Source organism: Homalodisca vitripennis, chromosome 2 (genome assembly GCF_021130785.1).
Source record: "Homalodisca vitripennis isolate AUS2020 chromosome 2, UT_GWSS_2.1, whole genome shotgun sequence".
In the NCBI taxonomy this organism is placed as follows: Eukaryota; Metazoa; Arthropoda; class Insecta; order Hemiptera; family Cicadellidae; genus Homalodisca; species Homalodisca vitripennis.
Window position 1 is genome coordinate 171,103,587 of NC_060208.1, and position 20,624 is coordinate 171,124,210.

General features: G+C 31.1%; 1 protein-coding gene across 4 annotated transcripts in view; it reads left to right on the forward strand.

Moving 5' to 3' along the window:
• The window catches only part of LOC124355025 (oxysterol-binding protein-related protein 9), a 316,403-nt gene that overhangs the window by 125,505 nt on the left and 170,274 nt on the right, over window positions 1-20,624 (forward strand). For 3 of the 4 annotated variants that reach the window (XM_046805915.1, XM_046805916.1, XM_046805918.1), the window contains 3 exons: window positions 2,711-2,786; window positions 3,070-3,198; window positions 9,772-9,913. In XM_046805915.1, the coding sequence (XP_046661871.1) occupies window positions 2,711-2,786; window positions 3,070-3,198; window positions 9,772-9,913 (347 nt within the window). The remainder of the gene's footprint in view (window positions 1-2,710; window positions 2,787-3,069; window positions 3,199-9,771; window positions 9,914-20,624) is intronic. The other variant, XM_046805917.1, reaches the window with a different exon arrangement.

Genomic DNA, 20,624 nt, shown 5'->3' on the forward strand with positions numbered 1-20,624 from the left:
ACCTTTATTAGTATTAATATTTGAAATCAGAGAATCAGAATAAAAAAAAATTTAAGATTGATACATTATAGCAGCCATAAAATTCTGTTTTGATTATTTCCACATTCGGTAATGGTTAACTGTTAGGGTTCTATAAGTATGAATTAATGAATATATTACTTTTTACTGTATATTTTTTGTAACCAACAAATTCAATTATGTCAGTTTTTAAAATCATTACTTTTTAATTGAACCATTAGTCTCCCTCTTTTCCCTTTTGTTTTGTTATGGTAAAAAAATCTTGATAAAATTATGAATTTATGTAAAACATATGTTTGTCAATGGGCTTGTATACAAATGCAAAAAATTCTTGTCTGTTGTCAGGTCTATTAAAGTTTTATTAAACATTTAATTCTATGTTCGGCCCAATTTCACAGGGTCTAAATTGACGAGATGAGGTGGTGATCTAGTGTATGCCCAAAAAACTTATGCTAAAATTTTTTTTTCAAAATTGGGTCCATTGAATTTTTTTTTTTGTGAATCTGTCAACTGTATCAGTCGGCCATGCTTTTTGGTGGAGTAAATGTATGGAAGTAATTACTACATTTCTGTAAAGTAGTAATTGCCAAGTGGTAGAAATTGTTTATCACTTTGGTTAACTCAGAAATCTTACTTGTACCCAAGCTCCCATTATTAACATCCTGAAATGGAAGATGGTCCCTTCCACTGGACACTACCAGCCATGAACTTTGTGTTGACTTGCTTGTGGTATAATCTGAGTATGTAACACCATACTGTGAAAAATACGACATAGATATATATCTGTTGGAGATTGTTTTTCTATGATTGATCACATATATGTTCCTGATATAGTCACTGCTGTTTGTGGTACAATCCTAGCAATAGTTATACAGTATAACTTTCTGTTGGCCGATGCTAATTGCTTGTTTAACTAGACTGCTCTAGAGAACAATTCCACTATGAACAGATAGTGAAGTGATGTTGGTAGGTAAATGTGACGTAGGTGTTGCCAGCATACTATTCTTCCATAGTTGTTCCATCTGTTAATAACAAGTATGATATGACCTATCAAGAATCTTATCATGAGTGAGCATCTAATAGTTGTAATAGCTTTAATCCTTATTAACTCTTTTGGATGAAGCACGGACGCTGCCTGGTGTGCTGTAGTTTCGCTAGTGGGACGAATCACAGGCGCTGTACACCTGGCGTACTACGTGTCATTTCACTGATGTATGAGAATAGTTCGGTGGGTTTTACTGACTTTGTATTGTGCTGCTACCTCTCAGAAATAGGTTGAACTATTTGAAACAATATTGCAGCCTATTTTTCGTAGTACATTTACTGGTTTGTTGACGAGCAACAAAAGTTCCAGCTGAGCAAATAGTCTGCCAAAGTAAACAAACTAGTCCAGCCACTGTGAATTAGGTTATTTGTACTTTTATTTTTGTTTTCATCATAATACAAGTTTGTTTTAGTTTTTATCTATTGTAAATATGACTGTAAAGTGCAATTAAATAATGTAATCAGCTTTAGGCCTCATTTTTACGTGAAAATACGTTAACTTTTATTACTTTGGATTTAGTTGCATGGTTATAGTGTTGAAACAACGTGGAATTATTCATTGAGTACTATTTATTTTTCTAGTTGCTCCAAGTACAAGTGGATTACAAATTAATGACATTAGTGATATACTGGGCGACGATTTAACATTTAGTGAAGAAAAGACAGATTTGCTTCCTCCATCTGGAAAAGACTGTAACAGATACTTGAACTACAGTCAGTTGCCTAGAGAAAAAGTCAAAGTGCAGAAAAAGGAGGGATGTTAGTTGTAAGAACCTCATGCAAGTTTCTGGATCACTAAAAAAGTACAAATCATGTCTCTGAGACACCACCAGAACTACTGGAATAGGGTGATAGGGTTTGCCTCTTAATGGACCTTCACTTTAATAAGAGAAATATCTCAATAAGTACTATTCAAACTAAATATTGTACTACCTTCAGTGAAATGAGGCATTAAAATGACACTCTAGTTTGCTTTAAATTTTGAAGGACTGGGAATGATGGTGTTTGCAAGATTTACAACAACTTTAAATTGAGGATAGTAAAACCGAATAGGAGATGCCAACTCAATGTAACATTGATAGCAGGGGAAGATGATATCCTTGTACACCTGCACTCATTCTAATCAAAATAGAATCCTATAAGTTTCACATTAGTAAACAGGAAACTATATAAAGATTGGGTAAGAAAAAGGATGTAATATTGTTGCTCATGAATTATATAAGGGAACCTTAGTTATTCTCAATATTCAAGTATTTCTTCCAATTTTACAACTTTAATAAGTTATGGTGGACTCTGGAAACATCTCATGACATGACAAAAAAGAGATCATTCCTTACTTGCTGTACTAATAATATCATTCATCTAGGAGCAAGACTTTCAAAATAGCAAAGATCAGAATGCCATAATTGTGATGTGTACTTTTATAGAAATTTCATCTGGATCTTCCCTTTTCTGCAACGTTATTGAATAATAATTCCAGGCAGCAAAGTCTTCTATTGTTTTAATGGATTCAGAAATAAATACTTGTTCCACATAATGGTTTACTTAAGTCTTGAGTTGCATTGTATTGTATATCATAAACTAGATTTTAGTTTTTCTTAGAAATGTGGTGTGTAGTAAAAGTGATATCTTTGTTGTACTGTTGCAGAACACAGCATTTCCTGTGAACGGAAGCTACCAGCCTGTTACTGTGCCTGACTTGTCACCTAAAGCAATCTCTCCAGGTGACTATACAATTTAATTTTTATTAAGGTTTTAGAACTTTTAAACTTTTTTATTCAGTCATGTGGAATGCAGATCATATCATATGAAAAAAATTGAGTGTATATGTTTAAAAAAGATTTTATTTTCCTGAATATTTTAACATGCAGTTCTATGAGCTACAAAATTGTCTTCTTAGCAGGGTCCAGTTTGTTGTGAGTGCATGCTAAAATTTTAGTATTAGGGTCTGATGTTTTTTCATAGATAAAACCGTTGGTACTTGAACGATTGGTCATTCCACTGTAGGTTCTATCAGTCTAAATCTCCCCTCGGACATCCAACCAGGCATTGAGCTTGGAGCCGAGTGTATCGAGCCCAGAATTATCTCCTCGATGCCTCTCCAGTGTCCTCCCATCATGCAAGTGTTTGGTGCTGGTGAGTCTACTTGCATTTTTCACTTTTTTGGCACTTGGTTTTGGTTTGATCCGTTTACATTTTTCAATTCTATTTTAATTATTAGTGACCATTTGTTGGTGTTTTTGTTTGATTTTTCTTTTCTTTTTGTGTTTCTTTTCCAGTATTTCTTTACCTATGAAACTATTTACACCATATACTTATAAGAAGCAGCATCTTCCAAGTCTCTTAGGTGCAACTGTAATGACCATCATATTCTATTCCTATTTTCATATTTTCTTTTCAGTGTTCTTCCCAACAGGTTCTTCATTCTTTTTGTTGTTTTATTTTATTATGATAAGCGGTTTTGTTATTAAAATCAAGAATTCTTCAGAGTTGAGAGTAGTCTTTAGGTTATATTTGTTGTATGTCGTTACCTGTTAATCTGGTTGAAAAATGTTTAATAAATAAAAGTTTACTATTATTTTCTAGTCATTTTGCCACAAGATATTTTGGCAAATTAAGATGTAAGCATCGAGATTTTTCAGATTCATTCACACAGTATGATGGGAATAGAGATTTCACTGAATAGCTTAAAAAGTTGGAATTGGTGCATGTGAAATATATAGTAGGAAATTGGACAGTCAAATGGAATTGGCAGAACACCTGGGATAAAAAATCAGATACTAATGTACGAGGTCCCCTGTGATACTCAGCAAGCCTTTGAAGATGAGGGTGAAAGCATGGTGAAAATGGGTGGTTTCAAGTTTATGATAAAGGATTTGATGGAGTTATCCCTTTTATGGTGGTAATTCAGCCTAATAAAGACAAGCTGCAACTGGTTTTGGATTACAAAGAACTTAATCATTCATGTTTCAGGTCACATAGCAGATAATAAGATTTTTAAAGATAAATTGTGATTATGGTGACAAATGGGGGAGCACCTTAATACTATTGATTTACATAAAGCATATCTACAGATACCAGTTTTCTGAATACAGTTTTGTTAAGAGATGTTTGTCAGAACTAAGATGGGAAGATGAACTTGAAGCAAGCTTAGTTATGTTGCTACTACAATAATGCTGCAACATTGCATTGTATTATTTTAACTATCATTGTTTATAAAAACCTTTTTTTTGTATTAGTTTTGTTTTTACATGAATTTTAATAACATTTTATATAATTTACATTTGCATTACAACATTCCATTAGTTTAAACTTATGTGATAAATAAATAATAAATATGTTAAGGGATATGATGAACGGCATCAGTGAAAAGGATCCTGTATTTGGAACAGGGGCTGTAGTTCTAGGTGAAGAAGGGAGAGTGTGGTGCAACGCTAGCAACTTTGCAATAATTTGTATTGTGAGGTTAGTAGTGAAATAGTTGAGAATTCTTGGTTGCAGAAAAAGAACGATATTACACATGTTAACTTAGTTGAATTTGAGACGTTTTTGAAAGGAATGAATATTGCTCTGAAATGGGTGTTGGAAAAAGTGTGTGTGATCTTAGAGTCAGCTACAATCTATGCTTGGTGTCATCTAAATTGACTCAAGATCATCGTACTATGACCCGTGGACTAAGTGAAACACTGATTCGAAGAAGGTTATATTTGTTTAAAGATCTTATCGATAAATGTGACCTGAATTTTCAAATACATTTTGTTAAGTTAAACTTCCAACAAGGCAGAGAGTAAGGATGTGAATAATCCAAAATTAATTGGAGAAGTGCACATTGCACATCACTTGAACTGAATGTTGAAATCCAGGTATTAATTTTTGCTTGAAGAAAAGATAGTAAATCATGTGAGGAATGTCTGTCTATAGATTCTTCGTCAATTAAGTAGGAACCAGATTATTTATACTGTGAAGACTTAGCATAGACTTGCAATTGATGTAACTCATTATTGTGTATCATAGTAATTAACAATGTTAGACTGTGGTCTCAGTACGTTTTACATATTTTGCAAGTGGATTATAGTGAAACAAAAAAGCAAATTTCAGTAGTCTCACTGGAAAATTTTGCTGAATGAGGACAACAGTAAAACGGTTTGATGTAAATAAACTCAGCAACTATGTGAAAAGTGGAATGTGAAGCATTTGTTTAGGTAAACAGGCAGAGTAGAAATAGTATTGTTGAGTTAAATCAAAGAACAATTTAGGGAATGGCAGTCAGAAGCAAAGGAAGTATTCAAGAAATGGTGTGTTGGTATAATTTCAATCGAAAGAAAGGACTTATAAGTGATATTTCACCCAATTTTCAACTTTTTAAAAACAGTTGGAGGTACAAAGCTGAATTAACAATCTTATTGGTTTACGAAGAAACAAAATTTTCAGTTGGTGAACAGGTGTATGTTAAACCGATTGTTCCATGATGTATTTCATGATGGCAACAAGGAATGGTTACAGGATAACTAGTATTGAAGTTAATGGAAGTCCATATCACATGGCAAACATTTGTGACATGAAGTAAGACTAAGAGAGAAATGGAATTGGTGTAGACCACGGGGGGTATTGTTACATTAAATTTTATTATGATCAACTGTTTTGCTTAGTTCTGTATTTAAAATCAAGCATTATTGTATTTGTTTGAGTTGAGAGTAGTTTTTTGAGTTTGTGTGTTGTTTTTGGCTACTTGTTAATTCGGTTAAAAGTGTTTAATAATAATGAAAGTTACCAAATATGTAGTTAGTCATCTTGCCACACTTTTAAATTTGTATATAGATCTCCTTTCTCTCCCATCTTAATACAGTTGTCCTTCTCTGTATCCTAAGTGCATCTCAGTGTTCCCAAATCACTTAAACCTATTCTAATTAGTAAAAGTGCCCCTATTATTCCTATTCTTCTTTATACTACATCATTCAGTGTACCTCTAAGTCATTACGGTATTGTATTCCTCAGAAGTGTCACCATTGATTTACGAAGAACTTTATTTTATATTACGAAGTAAACGTTTGTTTTATAACCTATACATTAGTTCACTGAATAATGTAAAACAATTTACAAAATTAACTAGCCAAACTATAGTTTTTGATAGTTGCTAAATTCATGGTATTAGCAACTAAGTTTTAATATTATGGTCTTACTCTTCTGAAAGATTTTACTTATTATTTCACAATTTTACATCCTTACTATTCAGTCACCTGCATATTTAAAGAGCTTAGGGCCCTTTCTTTCACATGGTTCGGTTTTACATAAATATTTTATTGTATGTCCAAGATCAATTATTGGAGTGGAGAAATGCTTAACACTTTTCTAGAGAACCTACTGGCTACAAGTATTTTTTCTACAAGGTGATTCCGATGAAAAGTGCACAATTTTTTAGGGTAGATAGAGGGATATGAATACAAACATTTTTTATCCAACACACATGGGGTCACAAATCTTTTGTTTTCAGAGAAAATTGAGAATTTGTAAAACACCTCCCTATAGGCAACATGTAGTGTTCCCTTTGAGGTTATATAAAAATATGCAAAGCCGTTGAAACAAAACCTTATATCCTACGTAATAACACATAAAGAACCATAAAATGTGAATAAGAATGTAAAAAAATATATTATTACAGTAAATGTTCAAAATTTCTCCCATTTGTGTTGATGTGGTACAAATTATTAATATTATTTTTTTACATTCTTGTTTGAATGAAGTGGTTCTTTTATTTGTAATTAAAAAGAAAAACACATTTAGTTTCAGTAGGTTTGCGTTTAGCTGGCCGAACCTCAAAGAGAACACTATGTGTTGCCTATAAGGAGGCTTTAGGTGGTTTTGTTGTGCCAGGTTCTTCAGTCCTACAAGATATATGTGTTGAAAAACAACTATCCGCCTTTTATATGTCTGACATCCTAAATCAAATCCAGCTTAAGGAGCCTTAGCAGTGGCATATCCAGTAATTTGTGGTTGAAGAAGACTCAAACAATTATCTCATATTTCTTAGAGGGGGAGGGATATATCGACCTATTCTTTCTTGATTATTATGTATCATATTAACACATTAACTGCAGCAGACTCCTTGTGACATGGAATCAGATTGAGAATAACCAAGATCACTCAGTATAGAAGTAAAGATTGTTTGGAATTTGTGATCTCAACATACTAAAAGACATGTTTTTTGTAGATTAAATTGCAAGAAAAGTTTCTTCTCTGGTATAAACGTTATTTGTCTCTTGTATGTTTCATGAGTATGTACAGTACAAACCCCGTTTATGTGGTCTATAGTGTAGCTGATGGTTTATTAGATATTTGTGTAAATGATAGCCTTGAAATATCTGTGAGATCATACTTTCTCCGATGAGAGAAAGTGACTGACCTTTTTACGAAACAGTTAAACAGCATTTCTTTTATTTGTTAATTTGTTACTCCGTAATTAATCTCTGTGAAATAGAATAATTAATCGCCATTTTACTGTTATATTTTGTAACAATTGAATTTCTTACAATATTCTTTAATCTATAGTGTTTTACTGTATCCTCCTCGCTTTATCTAAAACTTTGCTTATCCAGATCACTTCCGGTCCCAAATGATCTGAATAAACGAGGTTGGACTGTATATGAGAAATTCTTAAGTCAAATACTTTTTAAGTTATGGAGCTGTAAATATTGCATGGCTATTTCATCTAATTAAAAATATATAGTGGATGCTTCTCTCTAACAATTATTTAAACTCAACTATTAAAATATTATCATAGTATTTACTTGTTACTCTGAACTAAAATTTTCCACACAATTTATTTGGGGACTTTGTTAGGTTGTATATAACAAACAAAACCATTTTATAATTTAATTGATTCACCCAAACTTGTATGTGTATTTTGTGTGATAGCTATAAAAAATAATGTTATAATAAAAAATTTATCCCTAAAACATGGAGTTTAACAACTACTTCATTATTTCAATAACATATAAAATTGACTATATATTTGTAGTTAAAGTTGATGTAGAAAACACTTAAATACTGAGTTTAACCTCAGGATGTGTAATTAAGTCCATGCTGGTGGCATTATCACTGTCACATATTATGTTTTAATCAAGTAATGTCTGAAATTGAGAATATAGCTTGAACCCTTATCTCAGAAGAGATGAAGAGAAAACTAATGAGGTGCTCAGTCAAGAATTTGCTTAAATAGGGTTAGCTCTGTGTTTCGGCAGAGTTTCATAATTGACAGATTGTAGATTATTTACAAGTCCTCTTTTATATGATGAGTAAATCAAAAACAGTTAGGAAAGCTTCAGAAATAAAGTCCATAACTACTGCCATGGCAACGGCCTTTTGTAGGAAAACAAGTGATGAAAAAAGGTAAGTTTGTATTGTTTGTAATATTCACAATAGGCCAGTCATCAATCAATACTAGTAAAAGGAAAAAATTGCTTAAAGTAAGGTACTTATGTATTTTTTATATGTTGTACAGACCCGTACTGGTAGTTCATACTCAAAGTTTGCCCTCAAGCCAAACTTTGTGGCACTCCAAAAACATTAACATTTTTTTTTATGTTTCTCAGTTTTTTTCACTAAACCTCCTGAAGAATCCATTTTTTAATAATTTTTACTGAAATCCTGTATTAAAATTTAACTTATTACAATACGTCCAGCCAGCCAACATCTATAAGTGTACACATTTCATAAATACAACCAGTCAGATAAGTTTCCAAAAAGTGAAATGCTTGAGTTTATGATTACTTCTGGCTCTAAAAAAATTGGATAGAACCCCTCAAGTGAAGCCTAAGCCTAATCGTGAGGGGAAAACTATCCCCTGCCTGCTTCGAGTGGTAGATGTTGAAATGGAGAAAAATTTCCTCTTCTTCCAAAGCGGTATGACAAATATTGTCCTTAATCCCTCCTAATGGTTTATGTACAATGGGATCTTGGATCGTTTGCTTTTGAGAACACAGGATTTATTGAGATAGAAGATGGATAGACATTGTTAGAACTACCTTTCTAATAGCTAATTCTAAGACAATATCTACATCATTGGTGAGGATGTGGATTGTTCGTTTTCTGAATGGCCTCTGAATAGTCTAATGAAATGTTTACCTGTTAATTAATGTTAATGTTAGGAAAATAGAAGGTATACTCACACACTATTCAGTACTAAAGTTGAAGCAATTTTAAACCAACTTTTGATGAATTATTTCCAAATGTTTAAAGACAAGTAGTTTTCATATACTCAGCCAGGAATAAGATGTAAACTGGAACATTTTATTTTTTGGAGGAATTTAACTTTGGAACATATAACTTTTTAGAAAAATATAAGTTTTTGGAGAAATTGTAACATATTAAGCTGGTTTTATTTCCAAAACTATTATACTTACAGACACAAGATTGAGCTTAAATTGTAACAAACTTACCCCACTCCAAATTATCTTATTACCTAAAGATAAAAAATTACAGTTTCAAAGATAGTGAAAAATCATAAATAAATAAAAATGTTGATTTTTCCAAGCACAACAAAGTTATTACAGAACCTTTAGAATTGTATACTTGTATATAACATAACTACCATTAGGTGTCCAAAAAATGTAGAGATACCTGACATAACACAATACCTGATCTATTTATTGACTGGTCTACAATGTTTATATCGCAAGAGACAATATAGTACTGTGGATAATTGTGTTGCAGGTCTCACTTCTCGGGCCGCCGTTCCTCCCGTGCTGAATGTTCCTGAGACTTCATACTCAAGTTCTGAGGAAGAAGATTTCTATGACGCCAACGACAACAGTGAACTTGCCAGTCCCACCTCGTCTCCCACCTCTACCCGACCGTGAGTAGAACAGTTTCTGTAGTAGAGTAAATTACCATTGTGGAAAATAACTACTAAATAGATGCACAAAAGCAAAAATCATTTAATCCATTTTATTACTTGACTAATGGTGTTATATAAATCAGAAGCTTTTATGTTGTTCTTCATGTTATGTTACCTTTAGACTTCTCTTTGACTGCTCCAGAAACCAATTTATGTTGTTTTCACAAGCTGTTATATTGGGCTTCAATCAATCAATCAACTTCCTTCAATAAAAGTACATGGTACACAATACGAATGGTTTCAATATTTAAAAAAAAGTACATAGAGAAATTATTATTATTAGTTCGTCTCATCGTTCACACATAAATGTGTTATTTTACCAGTTCTTTTCCGGACTCGTTTCTAGTTTCTTTGTTGTTGTTTTTCTTTTTTTATACACTATATTAGTTTTAAGAAATAAGTTATGTATGAATGTTGAGTGATATAAGTTGTATCTATGCATTTATGTGAGTGATTATGTGGATTCCAAGATAAAGCCTGTTGCCAGCATATCTATAACATATCTTGGAAAGAATAACTACTTACTCTGGGAAACTTTTATTCATAATTTTGAATAAAATCATTATCACACTTGTGATTTAATATGATGAAGTCGTACAATATTTGTCAAATGTAGGTAGGTATACATCAGGTACATAATTATTTCACTATTCATGTTTAAGAGTATCACAGTTTAACCTGACTCTTATATCATGTTTGCATCCTTTTAGGAGCATTTCTGGTTTGAATTATTTATATTTTCGATGCCACGGCTAAGTCTGATTTCTTGCTCTGATCAAAAATACAAATTCATTAGTCTCAGAAACCTAGTTCTGCCAAAAGGCATGTATTTCAAGCCCTTATCATTTTATCCCGGTCTAAGATATTTTCAGTGCCATAATAGAGTTTGCCTAGTTGTGCTGATGAAGAAAGAATATGTACATATGTAGGTCTGAAAAGCCTACTTCGGTTAAAAGGTGTCTACTTCTGACCATATAAAATCATTTACAGTGCCACAGTAGAGTTTGCCTTATTGCCTCGATCAAAAAACTATACGTATAATGGTATGAATGTAGCTCTCGGAAAGCTACTTCAGTCAAAAAGTGAATACTTCGGTTAAAAGATATCTACGCCCTACCATATCAAATCATTTACAGTACCACAGTTGAGTTTGCCTTATTGCCTCGATCAAAAAACTATACTGGTCTGAACGTAGATCTCGGAAATCTACTTCAGTAAAAAAGTGACTACTTCCAGTTCTTGTAATCAACTTTCAGTCTAATGTATTTCCAGTGTCATAGTTGAGTTTGCCTTATTTCCTAATGAAGAAGATATACACCCTATTTCTTAATGAAGAAAATATACATACATACGTAAGGCTGAGAAGCCTATTACGGTCTAGGCTGAAATCCTAGCTTCTTCCTATTTACCTCCGGTATAAGGGGCAAATCCTAATTAATTTCACACTACTTTTCAAAGTAATGGTTTATAAGGTTTTGCATTGTGAAGTCTTGTTGTTTTTTGGACTGAATGTAGGAAGGGATGGATCGTTGAGGCATGTTGTGTTCATTTCTCTGTTTTTCCATTAGCCACTGTTAAAATGGAATATGACAATGTCAAGGAAGCCCCTCAGTTTAGAGTACCAAATGTGAAAACATTTATAGCTTCGATCAATTTGTCGGTTTTGTAAAAGTGTTTAAATAATATTCACAATGCATTAGATGTTTCAAATTCTTCACTGATGTAATCTGGTTTAGATATTAACTTTGTGTTTTCTATCCGCATTACATTAGTGATCAAGCACACTACAATTAATATTTTATAACATTAAAATGAAATCAGATGTTTCATAAAATTTTCCGAACTTCAGCTGAGTGTCAACGATTGTTTTCTATCAATTAAATTTTGATTATAAACACAAACATTATCATATTTTCAGAATTCTAAAATATTCTAGATAAATGTTCTAACCTTTCTCAGATTTCAACAAATAAAGAATTAGCCAAATTGGTACAACAATAATTCTTGAGATTTATCGCTTAGCAACACGTTTTGCAATAAATTTTTATTTAAATTTCGATGAGCAACATATCAGGCCATGTTGCTCCTCACTGTAACCATTAGTCATACGTGTTAAATCCTCCTACAAATACATGCTTGTATTAAGAATATTAATATTCAATCAAATTAAATATTTTAACCATTTTGAGAAAAAAACATGCTGATCTGGATTTGCTTTGCTTACTTTCATAACAACCTGAGCTAAAACTCCTGAGATTGTTGCTGTTATTACAGCAGTGGCCATGGTATGGTTGGTAGATCTGTGTTTCAGATTGTGGAATAACGCAGTAATCATAATTAAGATTTGTAAACTTAATCACAAGATTTTCCGGACATTGGCCATCGTTCAATGAAGCAAGAAATCAGTAACACTACGTTTCGAGATCTGCAATCTGATCTCTTCTTCAGGTAATTAACTAACCTAATACAAACTGGGCTAAAATAAACAAATCATACCAGAGCGTCAGGACACACCTAAGTCAGGAACCACCATGTTGTGTGTCAACTTCACTAACTCTAAAACATGCACTTAATAAAAACTAAACACAACACTAATCATTAAAACTGAACTACAGAATACAGGTCACAATACGTCTGCATTTGTCGATCAACCACCTACGACTCTCGTGCTAGGTAAACTGTCACTAAAGAGTTGAAGAAAACCTTATCTTCAGTTTCAAAGTAGATAAAAATATCTAGGACGGCTCTGGCTACATTTTGAATTTCTATTGTGAACACAACTTACAGTTTTTCAGTTGAACAGTTACGAAATATTTCATGATGGTATGAGAGGAGGCTTGTTGAAATTTAGTTCAGTATTTTAGATTGACATTAAATTAACATAAAATTTTATTTTTAAATTCATATATTTTTATTTATTAAGGGACAAGTTTTTTGTATCAATAAAAAAATAAGACATAATTTATGTTAATTTAACCCTTTTAACCCTGACGTCCTATATATAGGACCGTTGAGTTATTGCCAAAAGTACTGAGGTCCTATATGTAGGACGTCCTTCATCTCTGCTAAAAATACCGACGTCCTTTATATAGGACCTTCACTTTTTTTTTATTTATTGGTATTTTAATTTTGCCTAAGTCTAACCAATTTTATATCAGCTGTTAGGTAATTAAATTATAAACAAGGAAATATATAATTTGTAAGTCTTGGTAGACTGCTTTGAAAGTTGCTTTGTCATCTGTCAGCTGGCTACATGACTCACCTGACTGTCCAGCTGGTGAACACAAACTAGATTGCAGTTTAGTTTTGTTTATGATGTGAGTTGGTTATGTAAACTGTAAACATACCAGTAAATATGACTCATGACAATGTTAGTGATACAATTGAACATGTAATCGCTAATTCAGACAACCTAGACCTACCTGCTATTCAAGAAAATGTAAATGATGATAATTAACACCCTGTAAATAATGATGACAATGATGATTGGACTGTTTGTGATGAAAAAAATGACCCAGGCTATGACCATAATAATATTCTATTCTTTGAGACACCTGGGCCAAAGCATTGCCCTCCTCATAATTCAAAACCCATTGATTATTTCTCATTATTTTTTACAGTAAATCTTCTTACCACATTTGTAAATGAAACAAACAGATATGCTAGGGAGTTACATTAGTAAACATTATGAAACATTAGCTCCAAATTCAAGTGCAAGAATGTGGAAAAATGTCACTTTACCAGAAAGAAAGCGTTTATTACTGTTCTCTTGAACATGAGACTCAATCCTAAACCCACAATAGAGATGTACTGGTCTACTACAGATTCTCAACATATTTACCGTAAATTATGTAAATATGTAAATAGATATGAACTCTAATTTTCTAATTATTTTATGATTTATAAACATACATTTTTTATTGCAATAGTCAATTTGTGTTATTTACTATAAAAGTGCATCAAAGACACAGAAACCACTATTGACTTTTGTAAAATGGACAAATTGTTGATTTTACCACAGTTTTGAAAAATTCATCGTTCTTCCAAGTTTTTGAAGGTAGGTGTCTGAATTTTTGTATGTTGACTTAGAAATACATAGTGATGATTATGAATATAATTTTGTCTAATGAAATGTGTTCATGAAAACTAGTTGTTATGCTTCAAAATAAAAAAAAAACAATTTTTTTGACATTATTTATTTTTTTAATATTTGTATTACTTTTAATTTTGCATTTAAGTATTTTTTTATGTAAAATACTTTTATTTTGTAAGAAAATAAAAAAAGTTATGATCCTATGTCATAAAATAAAGGCGTTATGATTTTAGAAAATAATATCTACAAAAACGCGAATTTTGACCCTGTATTTTTTGCAGTACCTTACAATATATGTCTAGTATTTTTCAGTATGCCCAAAAATTTTTTGCCAGGGTTAAATGGGATGTTCAAGTTTCATATACAAAATGAAGCAATGTACAACATTTCTACATAAAATATTTTGAACCTTGGAACTGGCAGTCATTTTTCCCTAATATGGCAGGCCAGTTTTGGGTGTTTTGTACCAGTTATAATTTTGTACTACATACCTATATGTATAATACATTATTTTCTCAGGAGAATGTGGAGATAATTATGTTATAAAAACATTACGCATAACCTATTAAAAAACATATGACTACACTAAATAAATTTAATTTTTTTAAATGGTGGGACTGGACATGTGTGATAATATAATAAGTATAAGAATCTGGGACAACCAATTTATTCATTTTATCTAGTTTCAGAAAATATATATAATAGTATCAGGTTCTCTAGAAGAAAAATTAAATATGTAGTAAAAACCATTTTCTTTTTGGCTAAATTTGTTACTATAGGTACGATTATTTTCAAAATTTTACAAAAATATATCTAATTCTCACACTACATGTTTCCACAATATACTAAGTTTTAGAGAAATATATGTACTACAAAACAATAAATTAATTAATAACCAATTTCTTAATTTTTTTGTTTAATTTTTGAAAAGTAGTGGTTCTAAAATTTGATACTGTGGGTACAATTATTTTCAGAAATTACAATTAAAAAAGTAAACTTTTATATGAAAATATTAACTGATTATATTAATTTTTATAAGGAATAAATACAAATTTATTTATACTGAAATATTAACAATAGGCAATATTGAAGACTCTTGGAGTAATTGGAAAAATTTCAAAATAGTACTAGATGTTAATAAAACAATGCTTTTTCAATATGGTTTATTTTTTGGACAATATTACATCATATCATAAATAAAGCCTTGAATTACCAACAAAAACGTTACATATTGATTTAAAAAGATCCATAATAAACTTGTTTATAAGTAATAAACAATATCTTGTGAAGTACTTTTGTGAAGAAATGTAAAGAACAAAGACACCTATTTCAAAATGGTTAGATGAAGATAATCGTTCTGACAAGTTTATGATGTCGCTGTAACATAATATATATATATATGTATATATAATTTCAATAAATTAATATTGAATCGCAAAAAGTACTTGCTCCGCCGGGACTCGAACCCGGATCTCTCACTTGCCGGGTGAATGTGCTACCATTACACCACAGAGCTCTCACTTTTTACGATTAAATTATTTTGTATTTGGCCGTTTCTTTCACATATGTGTTTAAATAACCAAACTAACATATGATCGGAAGACCAAATACCTGTCAAATGACTTCTGTTTACATTCATTAAATTTGTACAAGTGGCAATAGCCTAATTTAATTTCAATAAATATTGAATCGCAAAAAGTACTTGCTCCACCAGGACTCTTTTATATATATCTTATATATATAAAAATCTTGAGTCACGATGTATGTTGCCAATAAACTCCAAAACGATTGAACCAATTTCAATCAAATTTCACATGTATCCGTAATTTAGTCTAACTTAGAAGATAGGATAGTTATTATCTGAATTATTCGCTTATGTCGTGAATATAAACGAATAAAATGAAGAAAAGTTTTCAAAGCGCCTGCACATTATAACCTGCAATTACGAGATAGATACGTATATTAAACAGTGAAACACTATTTGAAGGCGCTAAGTTATGATGTATAATTGTCTAAACTAAATTTTTGGTTGAACTTAAAGGTTGAGTGGTAGACCACTTTGTAATAAAATACATTATGCATGTACAATACATTTTTGACATATTTTCTTGATCGTGACATCAAGGTAAAATCTACATCGGGGTTGGAAATATAATTTACTTCAACCAGAAATGCTCATACGCGGGCAAAACTTACGAAAAGCGTGCGAAGCCGCGGGAAACAGCTAGTATATATATATATATAAAGAGTACCACTTGATTGGAAGAACTCCCTAGAACTTTCTTGTTGGTACGATCCCCAAATTATTCCCAAACCTCTTGTGGAGACAGAAGACTCGATTAACTGATTTCGTATCACAAAAAAAAAACCCAAAAATTATGCTGTATCTAATTCTTGACTCGAATAAGCCACTATAATCCAGTTTGAGAGTTTCCCGGAAGGTAAGAGAGTGTAGACAGAAACCTCTGGGCAGAAATTGCTGAATGAAGCTTCTTCACAAGACAATTTATGTGGGAATCCCATTTAAGACTGTAATATAAATGGACATCCAAGTACTTAGTGAAAAGGGTACTTAGTGAAAGAGTGATTATGAAGAAAAAATTATCTAGAAAATTTTGTGTAGTTTGAGAGTGAAATTCCATGAGTTAAGTTTTAGTCAGAATGATGTGTAGTTTATTTGCATCCAACTAATGATGAAGTCTGTTGGAAGTTTAAAGTAAATCCTGTGAGAGAACTTGATAATAACAGTGATTGAAAATCAAAGAGGTATTGTCTACAAAAAAAGGGTATAGTCAGAGAAAGCTGATTGTTCATTGGTAAGGAAATCAGGAAGATCATTTAAGTAAAGAAGGAATAAAAGAGGTTCCAGCACTGAGCCCTGAGCTACTCCTCTTAACTACAAAGAATTCTGATAAAGAGTGCTTTCATTTTTGAAGATTTGGACGCACTGAAATTGACCAATTAAATAGAATCAATTTAGTGGAACTCTCCGAATTCCATATTTTCAAAAGTTGTTAAGCAGAATTTGTTGAATCTTACTTACTTTATCTTCATAATGTACGATATACATACTTTCGTACGATACACATACAATAATAAAGGTTTCCTTAAATATTTTTTGCCCTAGTTTTACAAATCAATTATAAACAGTGTAAAAATGTACCAATACATTGAAAACAAAAATATTTTTGTTATTTTTTTCTTTTAATTATAAAATATGTAAAAATCAAAATTATAATTAAGCTACCACTTGATCGGAAGAACTCCCTAGAGCTCTCCTGAACCATATTAACTATATTTACTATTCACAGATAAGTTACAAAATTGTTTGTAGTTGTGTGTCAAAAATGCCATTTTGAGGCCGGCCTTTTCGGAAATTAAACTGAATGTAATGAATGGCTGGAGTGTCTAAATGTAAAACTGATTTTTTACTGGCCTCCAAAATAATACCAAATTGATTTTGTTAAACTGTTTGTTAACAACATTATATAAATCTGAATTGTGGGAAAAAATGATTTAAATCAATTTTTAATTAAACAAATTTGTTGAGAAATCCATTTTATTCCTCATTTTTCAGTATTAATATAATAATAATAATATAGAATAAGTAATAATTAACAATAATAATGTAACAAGTAAATGTTGTTTATGACATGCTATAATAACAACTGTATAGTAGTTAAAAAGGAGTACTAATATCTTCCATGTGCATTAGACACATCTCCTGGACATCATGCTGATCTTATAAGGGTTAACATCAAGAACTTAAATAATTGAATAATAATATATAGGTGATTTTGTACTTTTGTCCGTTTCTGTAAAAATTATAGTTTATTCCAAACAGGTGTGTAGCATTTGAAGAAATACCCTTTTTGTGATGACCAGACGAATTAAATCAAATACCTGTACAATTGTAATATTCACCTTAGGTGTATATAAGGTTCTAACAAACTTGTGGTTACTGTGAATCAGACATAATCAAATGTGGCGATAATGCCCTATAACAGTACTCAGTGTTTAATTTTCAGTTTCAATAACTAATTACTGTTAAGTGAGGATTAAATTATTATTTTTATTTTTCAGATATTGATCAAATAAAAATATGAAAAACTTGAGCAATGGATAAATTTACAAAAGGAAGGTAGATATATTGAAAATGCGGAGTGCAATATGGCTGTAAAGTGATGGAAGTAATTTAATTAATTCCCCTTTGAAGCACCAATATCCAACTCCGTGAAGCAGTTAGTTGTCTTACAGATTCAAATTAGTGATATTTAATTTCCGCAGACTGGCTTTAGTTAGTTAAGAGCAATTAATCCAGATTCACAGTTCCTCCCACTCCACTGCTGATTGTCTCTAGCCATTAGGGAACATAAGATTCACAGCCGCAGTGTGCCCGCTTCCATTTCCATTACACTATCATTTTACATTTGAAAATTGTGAAGAAAGCTCTTAAGCTGATGTTGATTATTAAAAGTTTGCTGCAACTTTTTTCTGGTCTTGGGATTAAATGAATGAGTAATAATAGATCTTCTGTTTTTCATGATATTTTATAAAGCTATGAATAACATCATGTGTTTACTTCCCTCCCACCCGTCCACAAAGAAAAGAATAAATTACTGTTTTAAATTACTTAAAACAATCAAAATTTTGATACCTTTTTATGGAACCTCATGAATAAAAATGGGTTTTACAAAACGTTTTAGACACTTTGTTATGCTTTTAGCCCAAAAGTTTTGTTTTCATACATTAAACTAAAATTTTATAAATGGCATCACTAATAGTTTTGATTAAATTAATATTATCTGTACCTTATATAACTGAAGAATAATAATAATTTTGGATAAAATTCAATAGAAATTGTGATGGAAACAATACCAATGACCTGTATTTTATGAGATATACATGAAAGCTAATCTGTAATTTTTGAATATATATATATATATATATATATTTTTTAAAGAAATGTTATATCTATTCAATAAGTAAATCATGGATACAGAAGTAAAATTCTTTTTGGTCCAAAATTGTTTTTTAGGACTCTAATTATGTTACAACATGATAAATTTATATGTTAAACAATGTAAATATAAGTTATATTTTTGCATCAGCCGCATTTTTATTAAGGTGTAAGAATTATCGCTACATAATGTTTTATGTATTTCTATCGCTTTCAACTTAACATATCAATTAAAATTAAGGATATATTTGTGACATGGATGAATTTTACATTTCAGTTCTTCTCAGCGTAAGAATGGGATTAAATAATTCAAAGAATAAATTTCAGAAGCACTCTAAAATACAGAAGCTCTAATTGCAGCCCTGTTGTAGGTCTGCTGACTTGCAGGTGTGTTTAATTACAGACTCGTGCCAGCTCTGAGCCTGGATAGCGCAGTTCCTGACACCGGTTCCTTTTATAAATTTTAGAGTATACTTACGTTTGTGTATCTGCAACGTATTCTGTTATCATGAAGCCGGCTAAAAGTTGAAGTGTATCTTTTTCAATGGAATTAATTATCGTTGAATTATTTTATGAGAACCATGAATGCAAAATCCTTTTGAACAGTAATACAATTATAATTATCATAACATATTTCATTTTGCATAGAGGCAATAAATATTTTAGTCAGTTGAAGTGAGATTGCAGAAATGCTTGAAATTTAATTTAAATGCAAATTTCCAAAATAAATAAAGATTTCCACTAGCCTCAGTAATACTGTTGCACATCTTGTTCTGTTTGTAAAGTTTAATTCCATCCATGTACATTTTTTGGTTTAATGTCTATTAGTTAATTTTATCAGTTATAACTGGACATATTGAACTAAACTTACAGTTATTTTATACAATAATTTGAGTGTGATATAACTTAGGTAATAAATATTTAATAAACAATGATAATATGTTATCCCTTTTGAAGATCCAATAAAAGTACAGTAGTAACTTTTATGTATGTCCCAATTTTGAAAATGCATTAATTCATTGCACCTTAATAAGATTAGTGATATACTAAAGTTAGCACACTGCACAACAGTAACATGGTGCAGGAACAAAATTTAATGGGATGTATCATCATATACTCACACATACATGCCGTAATTGTTATAAACAGCTGACAGTTTTTATTCTTGCTGTTAGCACAGAAATAGCTGTTTTAGGAACTGGTAAAACATTACATATGTGCTTCAGCTGATTAGCACCAAATAATATAATATGAGAGTTCACAGATATCCTGCATATACAGCCTGTAACTTGTAATATATCCACTCACATGTATCAATTCTAATGTACTTCCTAAAGTACTATAAACTTTGGTACCTTGATAGCTATTACTGTGGAACTAATAAAAAATCCAGAGAAGTTAGAATTTCTCATTGAATTTCAAGAAACAATTCAAAATTACAGAAAAAAACCTTAGTTGTATTAGGTTCATTACAAATTAGCCACTCCCTCCCCCCTCAAAATGTATATTGCAGAGATAATTCATCTATGGAACTTTTTTGTTTTAGGAAGCTAAAATAACTATAAGAAAATGTACAGATTTTTTATATATACTCTTTAATACATGCTCTGGGAAAC